General features: G+C 36.5%; 2 protein-coding genes across 3 annotated transcripts; both read left to right on the forward strand.

Moving 5' to 3' along the window:
* Positions 1-2,623: 2,623 nt before the first annotated feature.
* Positions 2,624-4,691, forward strand: LOC138869511 (uncharacterized). The gene is made up of 6 exons (XM_070147133.1): positions 2,624-2,945; positions 3,404-3,438; positions 3,483-3,550; positions 3,662-4,364; positions 4,450-4,473; positions 4,647-4,691. Exons 1-6 carry the CDS (start codon positions 2,624-2,626, stop codon positions 4,689-4,691), a joined length of 1,197 nt encoding a protein of 398 aa, XP_070003234.1.
* Positions 4,692-7,792: 3,101 nt separating this feature from the next.
* Positions 7,793-13,568, forward strand: LOC104214104 (NAC domain-containing protein 82-like). Of its 2 annotated transcripts, none has more exons than XM_009763728.2 (7): positions 7,793-7,916; positions 8,792-9,226; positions 9,851-10,128; positions 11,197-11,787; positions 11,903-12,313; positions 12,401-12,521; positions 12,972-13,568. In XM_009763728.2, exons 2-7 carry the CDS (start codon positions 9,076-9,078, stop codon positions 13,448-13,450), a joined length of 2,031 nt encoding a protein of 676 aa, XP_009762030.1. In that variant the 5' UTR covers positions 7,793-7,916; positions 8,792-9,075; the 3' UTR covers positions 13,451-13,568. The 2 variants fall into 2 exon arrangements, with proteins under 2 accessions (XP_009762030.1, XP_009762029.1); XM_009763727.2 differs by having other exon boundaries at positions 7,799-7,916; positions 8,772-9,226.
* The last annotated feature ends 4,628 nt before the right edge of the window (positions 13,569-18,196 follow it).

An 18,196-nucleotide genomic window follows, 5' to 3' on the forward strand; every position in this document is an offset into this window, starting at 1 on the left:
ACTTTACTCAAAAGCTTAATACTATCTTATCCTCTTGCTTATTAATATTGTTCTTACTGCCTCCGGAAGTTCCGCTCCCGAAACTGAGATTTCTGTTGTTTTATTTCGATTTTAAGGCTAAGTCTTACTTTCTTGTTTAATTCATTTATCATTTTAAGATCAAATCGATTCACTTGTATAAAGTACGTACAAATTTAACTGTATCATTTTATGAGTAAATAATATAAAGAATCATAATTTAGAAAAAAAGCCAATATGGCAAATACTAACTCAATGGATATTCGAATATAATAGAAAGCAAAGAATTTATGTACCTTGCAGTTGATAAGTGTTAACACATACTACTATAATTAATACAATTGATTGGAGAAACAAAAGACTAATTATTATTGTGGATTAGTGACGTAACGAGAGATGATGATGGGTGAAGTAACAATAACATGTCAGTGCTTACACGACTTTGACCATGTCAACTTAATATTGTGTATGATCGCATGTGTGTTTGCATATGTTTGTATGTGCACATAACGATAACTAAATCGTTTTTCTTATAAAGAATTTTACTACTTTCTTTAATATTTTCTAATGTACCGAAAAAATAATAATAGTCAAAAGTTCAAATCTACATTTTATTATTTCCATATAAAACTCGAGACCAACGTGCTACAAGAACGCATGAGTTGCCATGAGTGCACCAATAGGCAAAATCTCTTCTATTAATTAACACGTCTAAACTCTAGGTTAGTTTGTATTCTACTAATTCTTTGATATGAAATACCTAATTACCTTTTCAATCTTGTTCTTTCCAAAGAAAATATAACACACATCATAACACCGTAAACATTTTATCTTACTATCTTGAAAAATATTTTCTGAAATTTTAAAAAAAATTAAGTAGTACTTTGATAAAATTAAGGGATAATTTCACTTTTAGTCCCCCAGTTCTTGATTTTCTTTTGCTATTGTCGACATGATATTTGGCTAAGATGTATTTAACTCTCAGTTAATTAAAGTATGTGTTTTTCATCCCATCATATAGAAAATATTACTATGTTAGGATTTTTAGATGTTTTATAACTAAAATCCCCTCAAAATATGATATAAAAGTAGAAAATTATCATTCACATATGATTAATTAGAGGAAAAGACTTAGGTAGTCCTTTTTTTTTGGCAAAAAAAAAAAGGACAAATATAGTCTAGCCCTTACAAAGTTTAAAAAATTGACGGAAAAACCTTAAATAGAGTTAAAATAAACGTTGTTAAACTAAAAACTAAAAGCAACGCGGGAGAAGGAAAAATTCCTAGTTCCTTCTCTTTGCTTTGGCACCAACATCATTCTTCTCTTTGCTTTGACGTCAGAATCATTCTTCTAAAATCAAAATTTTTCCATTGTCAATCTTTATTCTCCATCACCAGCCATGTATATCAAGAGGAACGGTGCAATAGAAGCAAGCCCATCTTATGGTGAGAATCTATTTTTACCCACTAGTTTTCAGAATCTTTGCTTTATAAGTTTTTACCCTGATTCTTGTTTTTATTTGTTAATTCGTATCAAAGTAGGCTGAATTTGGTACTTTATATTTTTTTTAATCTTATTTCTAATAGGAAAACTAAATCTTGTTAGATTATAAGTTGCTTTTTAATTTTGTTTTTGCTTGCCTTTACAAAAGTATAATTAGAACTTCTTTGTTTATTTTTTGAGTTGCTTTTATATTTAGTTCTACTTGCTTCAAATTATTTTGGTTTGAACTCCTATTAAAAATATGGTTTTTATTCTTGACAGACTCTGTAATTACGGCGTCATGTTTCAGCATTAAGGTATATCATAGGGGGTTGATGAAGCATCAGCCAACTAAATACTATGTTAGAGGTGTGGTCGACTACTTTGACTACGTGAAACCAACAGATCTTAATATGACAGAGTTGAGGAAGATGGCCGAGATTTGTGGTTACGTCAATGATTCAGTAATATTCTGGCACAAATGTGGTAATTTTGGTAACATATTGAGACTAGTATCAACTGAAGTTGAAGCTAGCAGAATCGCCGAATCAATTCCCAAAGATAATATAGTTGAGATATATTTTGAGCACCTGGACTATTACTTTGAAATGGCAGAGATAGAATCTGAGAATGAAAGTCAAACAATCAACATTGAAAATATGCAACAAAATGTTGGAATTACTGAGAAACTGGTTGAAACGTCAAACTCGTCTAGTAGTGATGAGTTTGATGATTCTGAAAATGAACTATCCGATTTCAATCCAATGCTTGATAAGGGAGTTACTGGAAAACAATGCGTTGAAAGTGGTAGAAAGTGTATTAGTGCCGAGGTTCAAAAGAAGTTGTCAAATGAAGAAGGGGATTCTGATTGCGTGAATTCTTCGGACTTTAAGCTTGGATAGTGATTCAGACAATGAGAGTTTTGATTTTCCTAAGTACAATCCTAAAACTAATGAAAAGAATCTCGTACTTGCTCTTGAATATACATTTGAAAACAAAAAAAGAGTTTAAATATGCTGTGGAAACTCACGAAATACAAGCTGAAAAGTATATTAAGTGGTGCAAAAATGACAAGATAAGAATAAGAGGTAAGTGCATACATCTGACTTGTGAGTGGAAATTATGGCATCAAGAATGCACAGGGATAAGGGATTTCAAATAAAAACTTACAACCCTGAGCATAGTTGTAAAAATTGGTATCATCATAATAAGACGATCACATCTTCTTTTATTGCAAGGAGATATCTGGATACTATCAGTTCAAACAGGGATCTGAAAGTTTCTAAATTCAGAGATACAATTAGTCGGCAACTTAAAGCTCATATTAGTTTACCTCAAGCTAGAAGGGCTAAAAGAAAGGCCATCGCATTGCTTGATGGTGATATTAAAGATCAATTTGCTATGTTGTGGGACTACATCAATGAGCTTGAAAGGACAAATCCAGGTAGTTCGATTCATGTGAAATTAACAGAAATGAAATATCTAACAAGCCATGTATATTTTAAAGAATTTATATATGCTTTGCTGCTTGTAAGGAAGGCTTCAAGGCCGGTTGTAGAAAGATAGTTGGTGTAGATGGTTGTTGGTTAAAGGGCCCGATGTATGGAACTCAATTGTTAACAGCAGTTGGACTTGATGCTAATAATAACATATTCCCAATCGCATATGCAGTTGTTGAATAGGAAACACGGGATACATGGTCATGGTTTTTGAACTACTTGTCTATGGATTTGGATATTGATGATCATGGTGGTTGGACCTTCATGTCAGATAAGCAAAAAGGTCTTCTTGAAGCATTTATATTCAGTTTATTGGATTTGAATTGCTTTTATATTCAAGTTTTTCTTGCTTTAATATTTTAGTTTGAAACTCTTACTAAAAAATATGATTTTTTTATTGAAGGTCTTCTTGAAGCATTTAACGATGGGTTGTCATTCGTCAGTCATAGATTCTGCATGAGACACCTCTATGGCAATTTTAGGAGGTTGGCTTTAGTGGTTTCTCCTTAAGGAATGCACTTTGGGCTGCTGCAAAGTCTACGACGGAGAAGTTCTTTCATGATCACATGCCTAACCTTTAAAATTTAGATGCAGATGTTGTTTCTTGGTTAACTTCTAAGTGTGATATCTTGTTGAATAACATGTGTGAATCCTTTAATAGCATGATACTTGAGGCCCAAGACAAGCCCATTATAACATTGTTAGAGAAATTAAGATACATATTGATGGCTCGGATACAAGCTAACAGGGATAAAGGAGAAAAATGGAATTTGGGTGATGTTTGGCGTAGAATCAAGGATATTTTACACAAAAATGAGGCGGCAGCAGCTGCGTTTATTCCTCAAAAATCAAATAAGTGGAATTATAAAATCCTTGGAAAGAGCATGGATGATAATTGGGCAGTGGACCTACATAACAAAACATGTAGTTGTAGGAAGTGGAAGATAACCAGATATCCTTGCAAGCATGCCATTTCGGCAATTTGGGCTAAAAATGATGAGGTAATTAACTATGTCGATGACCGCTACATGGTGGAAACATATAGGAAAATTTATGAATATGCTATTCTTTCAATTAATAGATCACAATTGTGGCCTAAATCTTGTAAAATTCCTCCTTTGCCTCCAAAGAATGTGAAACAAAAGAGAGGAAGAAAGCAAAAATCGAGGAAAAAAGAATTTGGTGAAGCTAGAGCGAGCAGAACAAGGATGAAAAGGAAGCAAACAACTATTGAATGTAGCATTTGTCATAAGCCTGATCACAATAAAAGAACTTGCAAGTTTAGCTATGTGGAGACAGAAACTGACCTAAATGAACCAGTCTTTTGGCAATCAACTACATCATCATATCTTGAAAAATTGGCGGTATAATATTTGAATCTGATGTAATTTTTAAGTCGCCTTTCTATTTACAAGTTAAAAGTTAAACTATAATTTCTCTATTTTGTAGGTTAGAAGAGGTGAATTAAGTGAGGTAAAAGTTGGATGCTCTCTGAATTACTTTTGCTGCTATTTTTGGATGACGTTTAACTCACACTTGCTGCTATTTTTCTTTTGGGAAGTTGAATAGAATATGAAACTATTAAAACTACTCAATTAAGTTCCATTTACATGTTATACATTAAACTATATTTCTGTATTTTGTAGGTTAGAAAAGGAGAAGTAGAACATGGTAGTTCTCACTACTATTGAAGACATTTTGCTGTTGGAATTCTTAGATACTGTGTCGTGGACATTGTTCTAGTCACATTTGCTGTTGTTTATGTAACGACCCGATCGGTCGTTTTAAGCTGTAGCGCGTCCTTCGGCAGTTTGGGTCCATGAGCAGCTTCACTTCGAGTGTTATGACTTGTACGCATGGTCAGAATTGAATTCCGGGGAATTCGGAGTTGATTTGGAAAGTGAATTCTCATTTCAAAATCTTTAAGTTGAAAGAATTGACTAAGATTGGATTTCAGAGTAAACGACCTCGGAATCGCGATCTAAAGTTCCAGTAGATTCGTATGATGATTTCGGTCTTGGGCGTATGCCCGAATCGGGTTTTGGATGACCCGGAAGCGTTTTGGCGCTTATTGTGGAAGTTAGCATTTTGGAAGAAATTTTATAAGTTTGGGTTGAAGTGCATTTCAGTGTTATCGATATCCGTTTAGGATTCTGAGTCTAGGAGTAGTTCCGTATGGTGATTCTGGTGTTGGGAGCGCGATCGGAAGTGAATTCGGACCATGCTTAGCATAACACTTTATTATATTATTTGACCCTACTAAGTATCAAGTCGACCTCTCGTCTCTACTTCTTCGAGATTAGATGTGATACTTACTGGGGACACATTGTTTATGTACTCATACTACGCTTATGTATTTAATTGTACATGATCTGAGGAAGGTACATCTGGCTACCAGTCTGGTGCGCATTCTTGATCGTAGTCCGAGATTCCACGGTGAGTTGCTCCCTTCCTATGCCGTTCAGCAGCATGATGGAGTCTCTCTTTACTTTTGGCTGTCTATTCTATTCCAGACAGTAGGATAGATTTATTCTTTTGTATATTCTACTAGATGCCAACATACTTGTGACACCACGTTTTGGCACACACATTGGTAGACTATTCTTTTGGGATTGTATAATTATTTTTGTACGTTACTAATTATCACTTGTTTTAAATCAAAATTAAGAAATTGTTGTAACTGTTTTAGTAAAGTAAAACTAGAACTTATTAATATTTTTGCGTTGGCTTGTCTGACAATGGTGTCGGGCGCCATCATGACCTATAATGGAATTGGGTCGTGACAACTAAAGACACAATGCATCTTATATATCGATCTTGGTTACTTATGGCTTTTTATATAATAGAGTGGTTACCATTTATTACAGCTATGAATTTGCAAGTACTTCTTAATTAATGAAATTTGTTATAAACGTATTCTATAATTAGTTGCTATCTGGTTCAGTTTAAATTGCGCGAACCCACATATTAATTGTTAGGGATATAGTAGACTAAAAGACAGAAATTAGACTAAAAGACATGTTGCATCTTCCCTTAACAATGACATTAGACTAAAACTTATAATAATTGTAATAGTTATAATATTACTTATGAGCAAGAAGTCATGGATAACAGACTGCTGCTAACTCCTTATTGTGAGCTCAGGAGTAGCACCAACTTCTACCAAAGACGGCACACATGCAATGATTCTTGTGGCCAAATTTCATTAGCCATAGCAGGTACATGATTCTCATAAGCCGAGTTATGTACGCCAATAGCAGCCCTGTGTGAAGGATCAAGGTTCTTTGACCAAGAAGCATCCCACTCAACTGCTTTAGCACACGCCACACTCGCTCCTCCAGGAACGGTTAGCCCAGCTGAATTTTGCAGAACCAAAAATGGCAGAGGAACATGGTTAAAAGTAAATCTCTAATTTAGCATTATTATTTTCAATGCATTATTATTTGAATAAAAAACTCTGACTATGTGAGCTTACTCACTTTATCGGAAGGTTGCAAGGTCGACAACAAACGTAAATTAGCCCATTTATCATGAAACCCCACAATACAAAATATTATCTGAACAAAGTACCTGTGGGAAGAAGCGCTCGAAAATCATCCTATAGTAGTATGCTTCTTTTGTAATCGGGGTGTTATGAGGGAATATATGTGAAGCATTTAGCATCATCCTATCCGTCACCTATTAAAGAAAAAAATTTGTTTCCTAGACAGCTTTAAAACAAACAAGCATTGAAAGATAAATAAGAGCAATAAAAAGTTGTTGATAAGTCATTGAAACACATTTGAGTCCATCTATCCAACTATAGCCCACACCATCACTACATTGTTCTTTCTGCCTATACAGAAAGTGCTGCAAGGAATGTAATGAATCAATTGTTAGTTTGATTAACAATATAACTTTCGAAATCACTTGCAAATCAGTTTGAAATGGCGATTTAGTACACTTTTGGGAGATAGGGATGCTCCTCATCATAAAAGGCTCTCCTTTAGAGCCCACTTCTCAATCCTCCTTTTGCTCTGGTTTAATCTGAAATGGATAAAATACAAGGTTTTACGGACAGTTGATCGTTTATTCTATCAACATTTGGGGGTCAACAACTTACGAACTTCCACTCTGGATCAATACTGATGGCAACGTTAATGAACTTCCACTCTGCATTTTACTTCTTCGATTAGGGATCCAAACAATTTCTCTTTAATCGAAATTTGATTTCCTTTCACGACTCACTGAATAGGGATCCTATCTTCAACATTATAGAGGTGGGATTTGTAGGGATTTTGGGAGAAAGGAGGTTGAGTATGATAGGAAATTTTGAAGAAAAGGGGTCGACGGTTGAAGAGAAAGAGAGAGAGTTCGTTATTTTTAACTGGGTTTTGATGGGGTAAAACTCTGTTATTATTAACCCAAGCAGACGCTCATATCCGTTAGTTTTGCAAACTCTGTTACGGGGTAGATTAAAATTGTACACTTTTACAAAGATAAGGAATATTTTATATTTAATAGTATAGATAAAGAATAAAAATAATCCTACAGGCATAGTTAAGGGATTTTCTAAGTCTTTTCCTCTGATTAATTACATATTTAGTAACTCCAGTAAATAGTCAGTTAAAGGTTAAATATATTTATGGAATACCACAATGACCAAAAAACAATATTCTGGTACGTGTGTACGTGTGTGTAGGATTCTTGGTTAAGTTTTAAGAATTTACCCAAAATGTCCAACTAGTATTGAAAGCAAGCCAATAAAAAGCTGTAGATTACCGAAGAAGGCTCTCTTAAAACCCTCTTCCTATATAAACCCCTACTCACACTCCAATTTCGATTCACTTTCGCCCCCTTTTACTTCACTCCTCTCCGCCCTTCCCATTCTCTTCCCCTTCGCTCCCTTTGCCTTCTCCGGTTCGTTCCCTTTCTGGGTAAGTTCACTTTTCGATCGTTTTTTATTTTATTATTCTGTTCTCTTTTATTTATATAATTTTGTCAATTTATTGTGTGTTTTTTTTCGAAATTTATATGTGGTGATTTAAGGGTTTGATATACTTCGATTAGTTTCTTCTTTCTTCTGTGTTCTTTTATTTGTTGTTATATACATTGTTGCTGATTTATTTTTCTGACTTTATTGTGTTTTTTTTAGGTCGAGGTTTAGGGTTTTTCAATCTAGGGTTTGATGACTCCTCTTATTTTCCTGTTATTTTCTGATCTCTTGTTGTGCCGATTATTTTTTTATCTGTCGTGGTGCCGATTGTTTTCCTTTCTAGTATTGTCTATTTCTGTCTTTTAGGCTAGTGAAATTTTAGTTGTGCTCATCTGTACGGGTCAGCGTTTAAGTTTGACCATTAGGGCTTAAATTGTGAAGTGGATTCAGTTCACAAACATTTCATGCTGCAATCTCACTTTAGTATTTAATGGTCTCCAGAGGCGGATCCAGGATTTAAACGTTATGGGTTCAGATTTGTAATTATACCACCTCCATCTAATATACTGGAAGTTATGGGTTCAGATTTCGAACTTGTTGAGGAAAAAAATGGAACTTTAACACTAGACTATGACAGCTTGACCATATACTTTTGTGAAGATCAGTGTTTGCTCAGTTGTTTTATTGTCATCTTCGTGTTTGTCAATCTGGTGTTCTATTGTTTTTGAAAACTATTTTGTTTGTGCTGGTTATTGAGATATTTTCCTTTCCCTCGGTGGTGATCAACTGGTGGAGCTTCTGTTAAATTGGTATTATTTGGTTTGATTTGGGAGGCTGATGATTTTGTGAATAACAGGTTTTTGAATTGTGCACCAGATGTCTGTTGGTTCCAGCAAGAAACATCAGTTTTTTGTAAGGGGTGCATTCCTTTTCATGAACCGCGGAAGGCTGTGGTGTGCAGGAAAGATCTTGTTTCGGCATTGGACTTGACAACAGTTGAGGATTTTTGTGGTGGGGGGTTGGAGGCTCTGGTGTATTTGCACATAGCTCTTTTAAGTTTATTGCCACCATTAATTTTACTCTAGTTTTTACTCCGCGAAGCCCTTTTGGGGCTGGTTCATTTCATTTAGTTTGGCCCTTTTTTTTTCCTGGTTATTTTAATGGCGAGGCTTCCGCCTGGGTTTCGCTTTCACCCAACTGATGTTGAGCTGATTATGTACTATCTCAAGCGGAAGATCATGGGGAAACAACTTCATTTTGAAGCCATAACGGAACTCAACATCTACAAGTTCTCCCCGTGGGACCTTCCAGGTATCTGTTTATTGTTTTTATTGAAGAATTTGTTAAAATATTGCATTCTTCTAAACTTGGTTTACCTAAGAATATACGAACCCCTTACCTCTGGCGCACATTCTGCTTCCAAGTTTCTCTATGGAGCCTTTATTCTGTAGTTGCATACTGTGTACTTCCACCAAAAGGGTGTCCTTTCTTCATTTCTTTTTATATGGAAAAGCAACAACTTTTACTTGAAAAGAATCTAGAGGAATCCCATACATAATGAAGGTTGTAAATGTTCTACACTTGAAAATCATATACGTAATGTGCTATGTTGTCTATATGCTGTTCTTCAGAGAAAAAATAGTGCTTTGAGAAAGAACAAGCATCAGTTTGGTTAATGAAATTTCTACTTATGGGATAGTTTTAGCTGCTTTGAATCTCTAAAAGCGGCATTTGGAAGCCGTAGTGATAAAAGCCTATCTTTTCCTTTCTGTTTCATTATTTAACTTCCCAAGTTGTTACTTCTTTCAGTCAAAATCTCTAGCATTTGGACAGTACCTTTTTGGGGGACTGAAGTAGTATGTTTATTTCAAGTCTGGTTAATGATTTTATTTGTCTTTGTTCAACTTTGCATAATGTTTTAATATCTTCTTGCAGACAAATGTTGCTATAAGAGTAAAGATCTGGAATGGTATTTCTTTTGCCCAAGGGAGAGAAAGTATGCAAGTGGAGCCAGAATGAATCGTGCTACTGAAACTGGCTACTGGAAAACTACTGGGAAAGATAGATCCATTACTTATGACGAAAAGATTGTTGGATCAGTTAAAACTCTTGTGTTCCACCAAGGCCATCCCCCACGAGGGCAGAGAACTGATTGGGTTATTCACGAATACAAGTTTGAAGATAAAGGATTGGCTGATGCAGGATTTGCTCAGGTACTTCTATCTATCTTTGCTAAAATAGTACCTAATTTTTATTGATGCTCTTTCTTCTTTTGCTTGTATCAGTAGCCAATGGGTGCCCCTTGCAGTATTCTCTCCCCCTTTTCTGCTTGCACTTACTTTACTGTAATTTAATCTAGTGCCTGTTTGTGAGAACCCTGATTAAAACATCGTGCTAAACGGATCATGTTCTCTCATTCTCGGAATTAATGTTTCTGGGATACTATTTAGACGATATATTCCTTAGCACCTAGTCCCCTACTATCTTGTTGATCTGTATTATTATCTTCTAGCAATTATTTTTCTTAATTTGAAATTTCCTGGAGGTGGTTGACAGGTTATAGATCCTTGGTTTTCCTTAAATGAAAGCATACCAAGATAGACTCTCCTATTCTTTTGGAAGCTTTAATTTCTTAAAGATTGCATCTGTTTCTCATTGATCCTTCACTTGTGATCATGGAGAACAATGTCGATGGCACTATGCTTGTATAGATTTGGATCAGAAAAAGTAATGAATTGGTAGGTCTAGGTCCTTGGTTTTCCTTAACTGTGATCTTGCACACCAAGTCTTTCTTTTCTCATATTTTTGAGGCCTTTAATTTCTTTTACAGGTCAAATCTGTTTTTCAAGTTTTGTCATGGCACATGGTTCCTATGCTTGTATGGTAGATAGGAAATTTGGGAAAGTTATGCAACTCAGGTGGAAACATATTGCATACTGCTCTCTTGTTTGAAGATTGCGCGACGTCAAGCATTTTCTTTCCATCTTCTATCTTCAATTTCTTCAGCCTATGTTAAAAAAGACTTTGAAAATTCAAGTTCCTCATTCTATAATATAATTTAGCCTATCATAATCTTTATAAAAACAAATTATCAGCCAATCTTAGCTCTGCTGGGCTCTTTGTAGGGATCCAACGGTTTAAGACTCGAGTTAGATATTGGTGTCTGGATTTATTGTGTTCTCTATATTACTGTGGGTCTAGGTACAGCAGTCTCATCTTTCCTTTTTTTTTTGTGTGTGTAAATTTTAGAACTTATTATTCATCAAAGCCTTGTTTTGTAGGATTCATATGTGCTATGTAAAGTATTCCAGAAGAGTGGGCCAGGTCCAAAAAATGGTGCACAGTATGGAGCACCTTTTAAGGAGGCAGATTGGGAAGACGATGAAATTCCTGCTGAACCTTGTACATCAGATGTTTTATGTGCTCCACCTCAAAGGCCTGACAATAAGAACTACTCAATTGAGACCAGCATGATTAACCCAGGAAGCACATCTGGCTGGCCTTCAAGTCAACGGAGTCTGAGTCTATCTTCTATTCAGAGAATGCCTTTGGATGAGCCAAATATTGAGGTGCCAGGTGAACCACGTCCATCCAATGTATCTCCTATCAATTGGATGCCTTCCGATAAGCTAGGTGATGTGGGGGTGACTGGTGAATCGAGCCCATCCAATATTTTTTCTGCTCTGCCTGTGCTACCTGAAAAACAGAGTTTAATTGATACCAGCATGATTAACAGTGGTCCAGGTCCATCTAATACCCGGCTTTGTACTAATAAGATGCCTCTGGATGAGCAAGATGATGAGATCATTGGTCTATTAGCCCATTTCACAGAAGATACTACTTTGCTATCTGCTGGCAATGAGAATAATCAGGTGGGTATGCTTTAGTGCTGTTATAGCATAGCTACTTCTACAACATTTATTGTATTTTTGGAACTTGTTTTTATGTAATGTGTGTTGACCATTATTCCTTTCTTTTTTCTAACAGAATCTAGAGAATTTTAACCCAGATATGAATGCTCTACCTGATCCTTTTGCTGATGGGAATGATATTTTCGACGGCCTTGGTAACATTGAGAGCTGGGAAGGGCTGGGTCAATCGAGATCTGATCTCTCTGCAAACTGGCGAGCCAATTATAGTCTTAACCCCATGATTCTGCCAGAAGATGCTGCCTATATGGAGCTCAATGATCTTGAAATCCCTTTGGATCACTCTGCAGGAACCATCGAAACTGGACGATTAGCGCTGAGCAACCTCTGTGCGCCATATAAATCTAACATTGATGTGCAGGAGTTCTGTTTTGGAAACAATTCCTTGGGCATAAATCAAGACTTCTGCGAAAATCAGCTCCCGATGCTCCCTGAAAGTTACACTCAACAAGTGAATTATTCTGACATGGTGATACCTTGTTCTTCTTGTGTTGAACTGAAGTTATCTTTTCGCTTTCGTTTCCCATATCTTACTAATTGATTTCGTTAATTGCAGGTTTATAATTATTATCAGAATAACGTAAGTCAGGGTTATAATGCTGCGACCAACTTCAGTGTTAGCTCTTACAAGCAACCAAAGGAGAATAGTAGACTCGCTGCTCAAAACATGGAAAGAGGTAGATCTCATTATTTCTGATGACAATTCTCGTCGGTGGTACAAGCTTTCATGTTCGATCTGTTTGTCTACATAAATGCGTTTGTGGAAAGCAAATGAGAAATTGGATACTCTTGGTGGAAAATAGCGTATTTATTCAATATTGAGAGGCCACTGTAGGATATAAATTGTGACTGGTTTTACATTGGTCTTTTGGTCATGTAATCGATGTGACCTGTCTTGGCTGTTAGAAGGGTAGGGGGAAAAGCTTCTTTTTCTCTGTATTTTCAGTTTTAGGTGATTTGATCATCTTACAGTGTAGAGACTGCAGCATCTATGACGAGGTTACATAAAACCTCTTCTAATTTATGGTCAGTGGGGCTGCAGGTACATGCTGCAGTCTATGATGTGTTCTCGGTTGTTTTACATGGGGTTCTCATTTTCCTTGTTTGTTTTGTCATCTTGTCTTCAGGGGTGCAGCAAAGAAAGTTTTATTTGAGCATATTTGCTCTTTGTGGTGGCTCCTTGATACTTGTCAAGGCTGAGGTGATTCTTGGGATTGATGGATGCACTAACGACGCCTTGTCAGTTATACTGGGAGATGTGTTTTATTCGAGCATATTTGCTCTTTGTGGTGGCTCCTTCATATTTGTCAAGGCTGAGGTGACTCTTGAGATTGATGGATGCACTGACGAAGCCTTGTCAGTTATACTGGGAGGTCCTTCTTGTGTTTTTACCTGTCAGTCAAATGTTGTCAAGGCAGATATTTCTATACAAGTGCTTGAGCCCTTGCGTTTTGGGTTTAGTCTGGCTCTTTGCTTTTCTCATTTGAAGAAGTTATGGTACAATTTATTTTGGGAGTTTTATGAATTTATCTTCTTAAAGATATTGCTAAATCAACTTCAAGTTATAATTCAAGTGGTTGTTGTTTCATCTTCATTCCCATCTTAGCTATAAGCTTGTTATGTGGTGCTCTTGATATGATAACACACTGATAACTCAGAGTTGCAGGTGGTCGAAAATGCATTACAATATTTGTGTTCAATCTTATATACCTTTCTGGTGTTCAGTTACTCTATCTTATTAATCTTTTAACCAAAAAGCGTTGTTGAGCTTCATTCATCAACAAAGTCTCGACCCTTAAGCTTAAGGTGTTTCTATCAATATTTGCGTGCATGATACTTTTCTGGTATTTGTCCTTAGTTTTGTCTGTGAACTATCTTGTTCTTTCTAGTTATATTTCCAATTGTTCTTAGATTTAGTTGTTCAACGTGTTTTTGATACTTTGCATCTTACTGTTAAGGAGGGAAAAGCAATTTGTTTTCTAGTAGTTGGTAGTGGTATTGATAAGCGTGAAAATAACACGGGCTAACTAATTTTCGGACTGATAATTGAGATAGCTACAAAGTCGTTGAAAAATAATCACTATTTTGCTGAAACATGAAAAGTTCCAGCATAATACACTGGAGATTGATGCACTTGAGTATAAACTTTCATCGTATTATGCTGTAATTTCAGCATATTCATTGTGCTGGAAGTTCACATGTAAAAAAATTCGAACTCCAATGTATTTGGGTTGTTGGCATAAGTAGGAGTGGCAAATAGGCGGGTCAGATATGTGTGGGTCAAAATAGGTAATGCTAAAAATGGATAAATGATTTGGCCTGATTCATATTTGATATGGATAAAAATTGGGTTAACTAGCGGATAATATGGATATCTATATTATTCATAGATTCTTGAATGTGATCACTTCTGCAAGAATTTTTACTATCCCAAACTTGAGGAAAACCGTAATTTGAGGGTTACAAATGTAAAAGTTAAATCTTTAGTTATTCATTTTCTAATTGAATAATATGATTTTTATTCATATTTGACTTGTTTTTAATAAGTTTATTTTCCGACATATTTTTTAATGAATTATATGGATAAATAACTGTTTTTTTAATCATTTTGTCACCACTAGACGTCAGGTGGTAAAAGCAAAATTTATCGTAGGAGCTTCTTTTTTCTTCAAATTGAATTTAGTGAAAAGAAAATGATCATTTTTGCATGACTAAAATCAATAGAACTGTAGGTGCAAGTAATTGGCTTCATTAGTCAGGGAGAGTAGAGTTGCAGGAAAAGTCGGATTGAGAAATCAGATTTTGGATTTTTGTTTGATAAGTTTGTCGGAAGAATCAGGGCGGTTGAGCTCTTAGAACCTTTAAGTGAACTGAGATTAGATTTCAAGTTTGTTCTTGCTTAGTGTATTATATTTGACGTGTCTTATTTATTAAAAAAAGAAAGGGCAATTCAGCTTATAAGGTAATCCAGGTATCTCGGGTTCACGCACGGTCCGAGAAAGAGCTACACCTTAAGGGGTGTGATATAGATAATCTACTCTAACATGAATATTCATGACTGGCTACTTTCACGGTTCGAACATATTTGCGACTAGCCATTAGTATTAATTTAAGTGGTCGAAAAATTGAAATCGGCTGTCAATGACGTAAGACAAACACATGATAATTTTAGAGATAAACAGTCCACGAGAAAACGTTGGGTCTGAAAAAGCATACGTCTTCCTTGTTGCTATATTGAGAATTGATCACTGCCAATAATGTATGAGTCAAAATTAGATCAGAGAAATTCGGCCCGCGGAGACATAAGGCCGAGGTCGGACAGGTCGTGGTCGGACAGTCACCAATTGGTCGAGGTCGGACAATCATCAATTGGTCGAGGTCGGACAGTCATAATTAGGCCGAGGTCGGACATGCCGAGGACGGACAGGTCGAGATCGGACACTCACCAATAAGACCGAGGTCGGGCAGTGATAAAATAGCTAGTTTGCTTTGGAATACTCAAAAGGAATATTCTACCGAATATTCCATCTAAATTGTACCTTTTTTTAGGATTTTCTATGGATACCCCCTTATAAATAGGAGGGGAGGACTTCCCAAAGGGGAGAGGGGGGGGGGGTTCTCTCTCTGACCCTCTCTCTCCCTCTCCCTCTCCCTCTCTCTAGAAAATATGTAAACACACCTCTCCGGAGGATCTGTAATCCCATACCTTCATCGGATCCAAAAAGGGTCCTACAGTTCTCATATTTGTCTATCATTTGTCTTTATTAAATGAAAGGAGATCCGTCTCACTAAAGATTGGGTGAATCTTTTCCTTTATTTATATTTTATTGCCACTTAATGTTACTTAATGCATCTTTTTTTATGCTATTAAATCTGGCCATAATTACGGCCAATATTTATACTCGGCTATGTTTTTCTATTCATATTATTCATCTCGGATCTAGAGTTAATTATCTTTAACTAGGATTTACCCTTTCATTTTCTTTGATTGATTTGTTCAAAAAGGTTTCAATATCTTTTGAGTCAACCAATTTGGCGTTGTCTGTGGGGATTTTCTAGTTAAAATTTTAGTTTCCTTTAGATCTAAAATTCAATTCCAACTATGAAGCGTCTTCAGGGAAGCCAAACGAATTTGATACACCAAATAGTTTTTGTATTTGGTGCTTTTGCAAATGAGATGCTAAAGAGTATTATATATATTAAATATTACGTTAGCCAAGGGTTTGTTGCCTGAATTTCTTGGGCAGTTAGCACACAAGTATTATGAAATGCTGATACTCCTACACATTTAAAGATTGTGATTTTTTTTTTGGTTGGGAGTGCATTCGATTAGGCTAAAAATATGCTAGATTTTGTATTTTTTGTATAAAAGAAGTGAGGAACCTGGTTCTGTCACATCATACTTCTATTTGTTGCCATCATATTTAAGACATTGTTAATTTCCGGGATGTAAGAATGAGAAAACAAAGACACTTTTATACGACTTCTTGCATTATCAAGGAGACGACATGATTTTTATAAAGAGAAGCAGAGGTTATATATCTTACTAATTCCAAATCTTGAATTCGCTTTGCAAAGATGAAAAGATGGTTTCCTTCTATATATGAGTGCTTATTTGTGAATGACACCCCAAATTTTACAGTACGAGTACTATTGTTTTCCTAGTCCTCAGCCATTTTTGATGATGTAAAAGGACAACCTGGCAAACGCCAATGAAACAAAGCTTAACAACAACACACATTTCTATCATTTAATTAATGCTCTCCACTTTTCACCTTTTTCTATTAAGTGCACTCCACTACTATCCATAACAATTGATGTCTTCCTTGCAAATTTTAGTTTATTCCTTCTTTACAGTGGCCCAGCATTACACTTGGCAGCTAAATTACCACGGTTGAGAGGTGTGGTTCTGCACAGTGGCGTCCTTTCAGGCCTTCGTGTGCTTTGCCATGCCAACTTCACTTTTTGCTTTGACATTTACAAGGACTGAAACTAGCTCTCAAGTATGGAGCACGGCGAATCATCCTCCGATAGGACTCACAACTTGTCGTCAACCAAGTCACATGGACTTTCCAAATAAAAGAACAAAGGCTACGAAAATATCAGGCAAGAATTGATAAGTTACTGCCCGAGTTTGACGAGTGTCAACTCGACCAGATACCCCGAGCACAAAACATCGAAACAGACAGCCTTGCCAAATTGGTAGTGGCCACTGAAAGCATAACCGGAGAAGGGAATGTGATCAAACTGAGGTAACGAATGTTTTTATTTTGTTTTAACTAACTATTTCTCCACGTGGAATAAAAGTAGGGGCAGCCACCCGAGAAACGCATTGTATTCTCCAATGCAAGCAAAATTAAGCAAACTAGGAATCACCCAAGAAATGCAGAAGCTAAGCAAAATTGGGACTCCCCCAGGGAACACCCCTACAGCCAAGGGCCTCCGCCAAGAAGAAGAGTTCGACCTCGATTGAACGACGACGGGTTTACATTTCGATAAGTTCGAAATAACACCCTTTAAGGCCAAGGGTCTCCGCCAAAAAGAAGAGTTCGACCTCGATCGAACGACGACGAGTTAACATTTTTCTAAGTTCGAAATAACACCCTTTAAGGCCAAGGGTCTTCGCCAAAGAAGAAGAGTTCGACCTTTATCGAACGACGACGGGTTAATATTTCGACAAGTTCGAAATAACACCCTTTAAGGCCAAGGGCCTCCGCCAAGAAGAAAAGTTCGACCTCGATCGAACGACGACGGGTTAACATTTCGACAAGTTCAAAATAACAACCTTTAAGGCCAAGGGCCTCCGCCAAGAAGAAGAGTTCGACCTCGATCGAACGACGACGGGTTAACATTTCGATAAGTTCGAAATGTTAATATTTCGAACGACGACGAGTTAACATTTTTCTAAGTTCGAAATAACACCCTTTAAGGCCAAGGGTCTTTGCCAAAGAAGAAGAGTTCGACCTTTATCGAACGACGACGGGTTAATATTTCGACAAGTTCGAAATAACACCCTTTAAGGCCAAGGGCCTCCGCCAAGAAGAAAAGTTCGACCTCGATCGAACGACGACGAGTTAACATTTTGACAAGTTCAAAATAACAACCTTTAAGGCCAAGGGCCTCCGCCAAGAAGAAGAGTTCGACCTCGATCGAACGACGACGGGTTAACATTTCGATAAGTTCGAAATAACACCCTTTAAGGCCAAGGGCCTTCGCCAAAAATAAGAGTTTGACCTTGATCGAACGAAGATGGGTTAACATTTCGATAAGTTCGAAATAACACCCTTTAAGGCCAAAGTCCTCCGCCAAGAAGAAGAGTTCGACCTCGATCGAACGATGACGGGTTAATATT

This window comes from Nicotiana sylvestris, chromosome 5 (assembly GCF_000393655.2).
Source record: "Nicotiana sylvestris chromosome 5, ASM39365v2, whole genome shotgun sequence".
Classification (NCBI taxonomy): domain Eukaryota; kingdom Viridiplantae; phylum Streptophyta; class Magnoliopsida; order Solanales; family Solanaceae; genus Nicotiana; species Nicotiana sylvestris.

What these genes read in the sequence shown, in the direction of transcription:
- LOC138869511 (XM_070147133.1), top strand. Translation starts at nt 2,624, where the DNA reads ATGGCATCAAGAATGCACAGGGATAAGGGATTTCAAATAAAAACTTAC. An exon ending in TTAACGATGGGTTGTCATTC is followed by an intron (nt 3,439 to 3,482) that starts GTCAGTCATAGA and finishes TGGCAATTTTAG; the next exon opens with GAGGTTGGCTTTAGTGGTTT. An exon ending in CATATCTTGAAAAATTGGCG is followed by an intron (nt 4,365 to 4,449) that starts GTATAATATTTG and finishes TCTATTTTGTAG; the next exon opens with GTTAGAAGAGGTGAATTAAG.
- LOC104214104 (XM_009763728.2), top strand. Translation starts at nt 9,076, where the DNA reads ATGGCGAGGCTTCCGCCTGGGTTTCGCTTTCACCCAACTGATGTTGAG. An exon ending in CTGGCAATGAGAATAATCAG is followed by an intron (nt 11,788 to 11,902) that starts GTGGGTATGCTT and finishes TTTTTCTAACAG; the next exon opens with AATCTAGAGAATTTTAACCC. An exon ending in TGCTCAAAACATGGAAAGAG is followed by an intron (nt 12,522 to 12,971) that starts GTAGATCTCATT and finishes TCTTGTCTTCAG; the next exon opens with GGGTGCAGCAAAGAAAGTTT.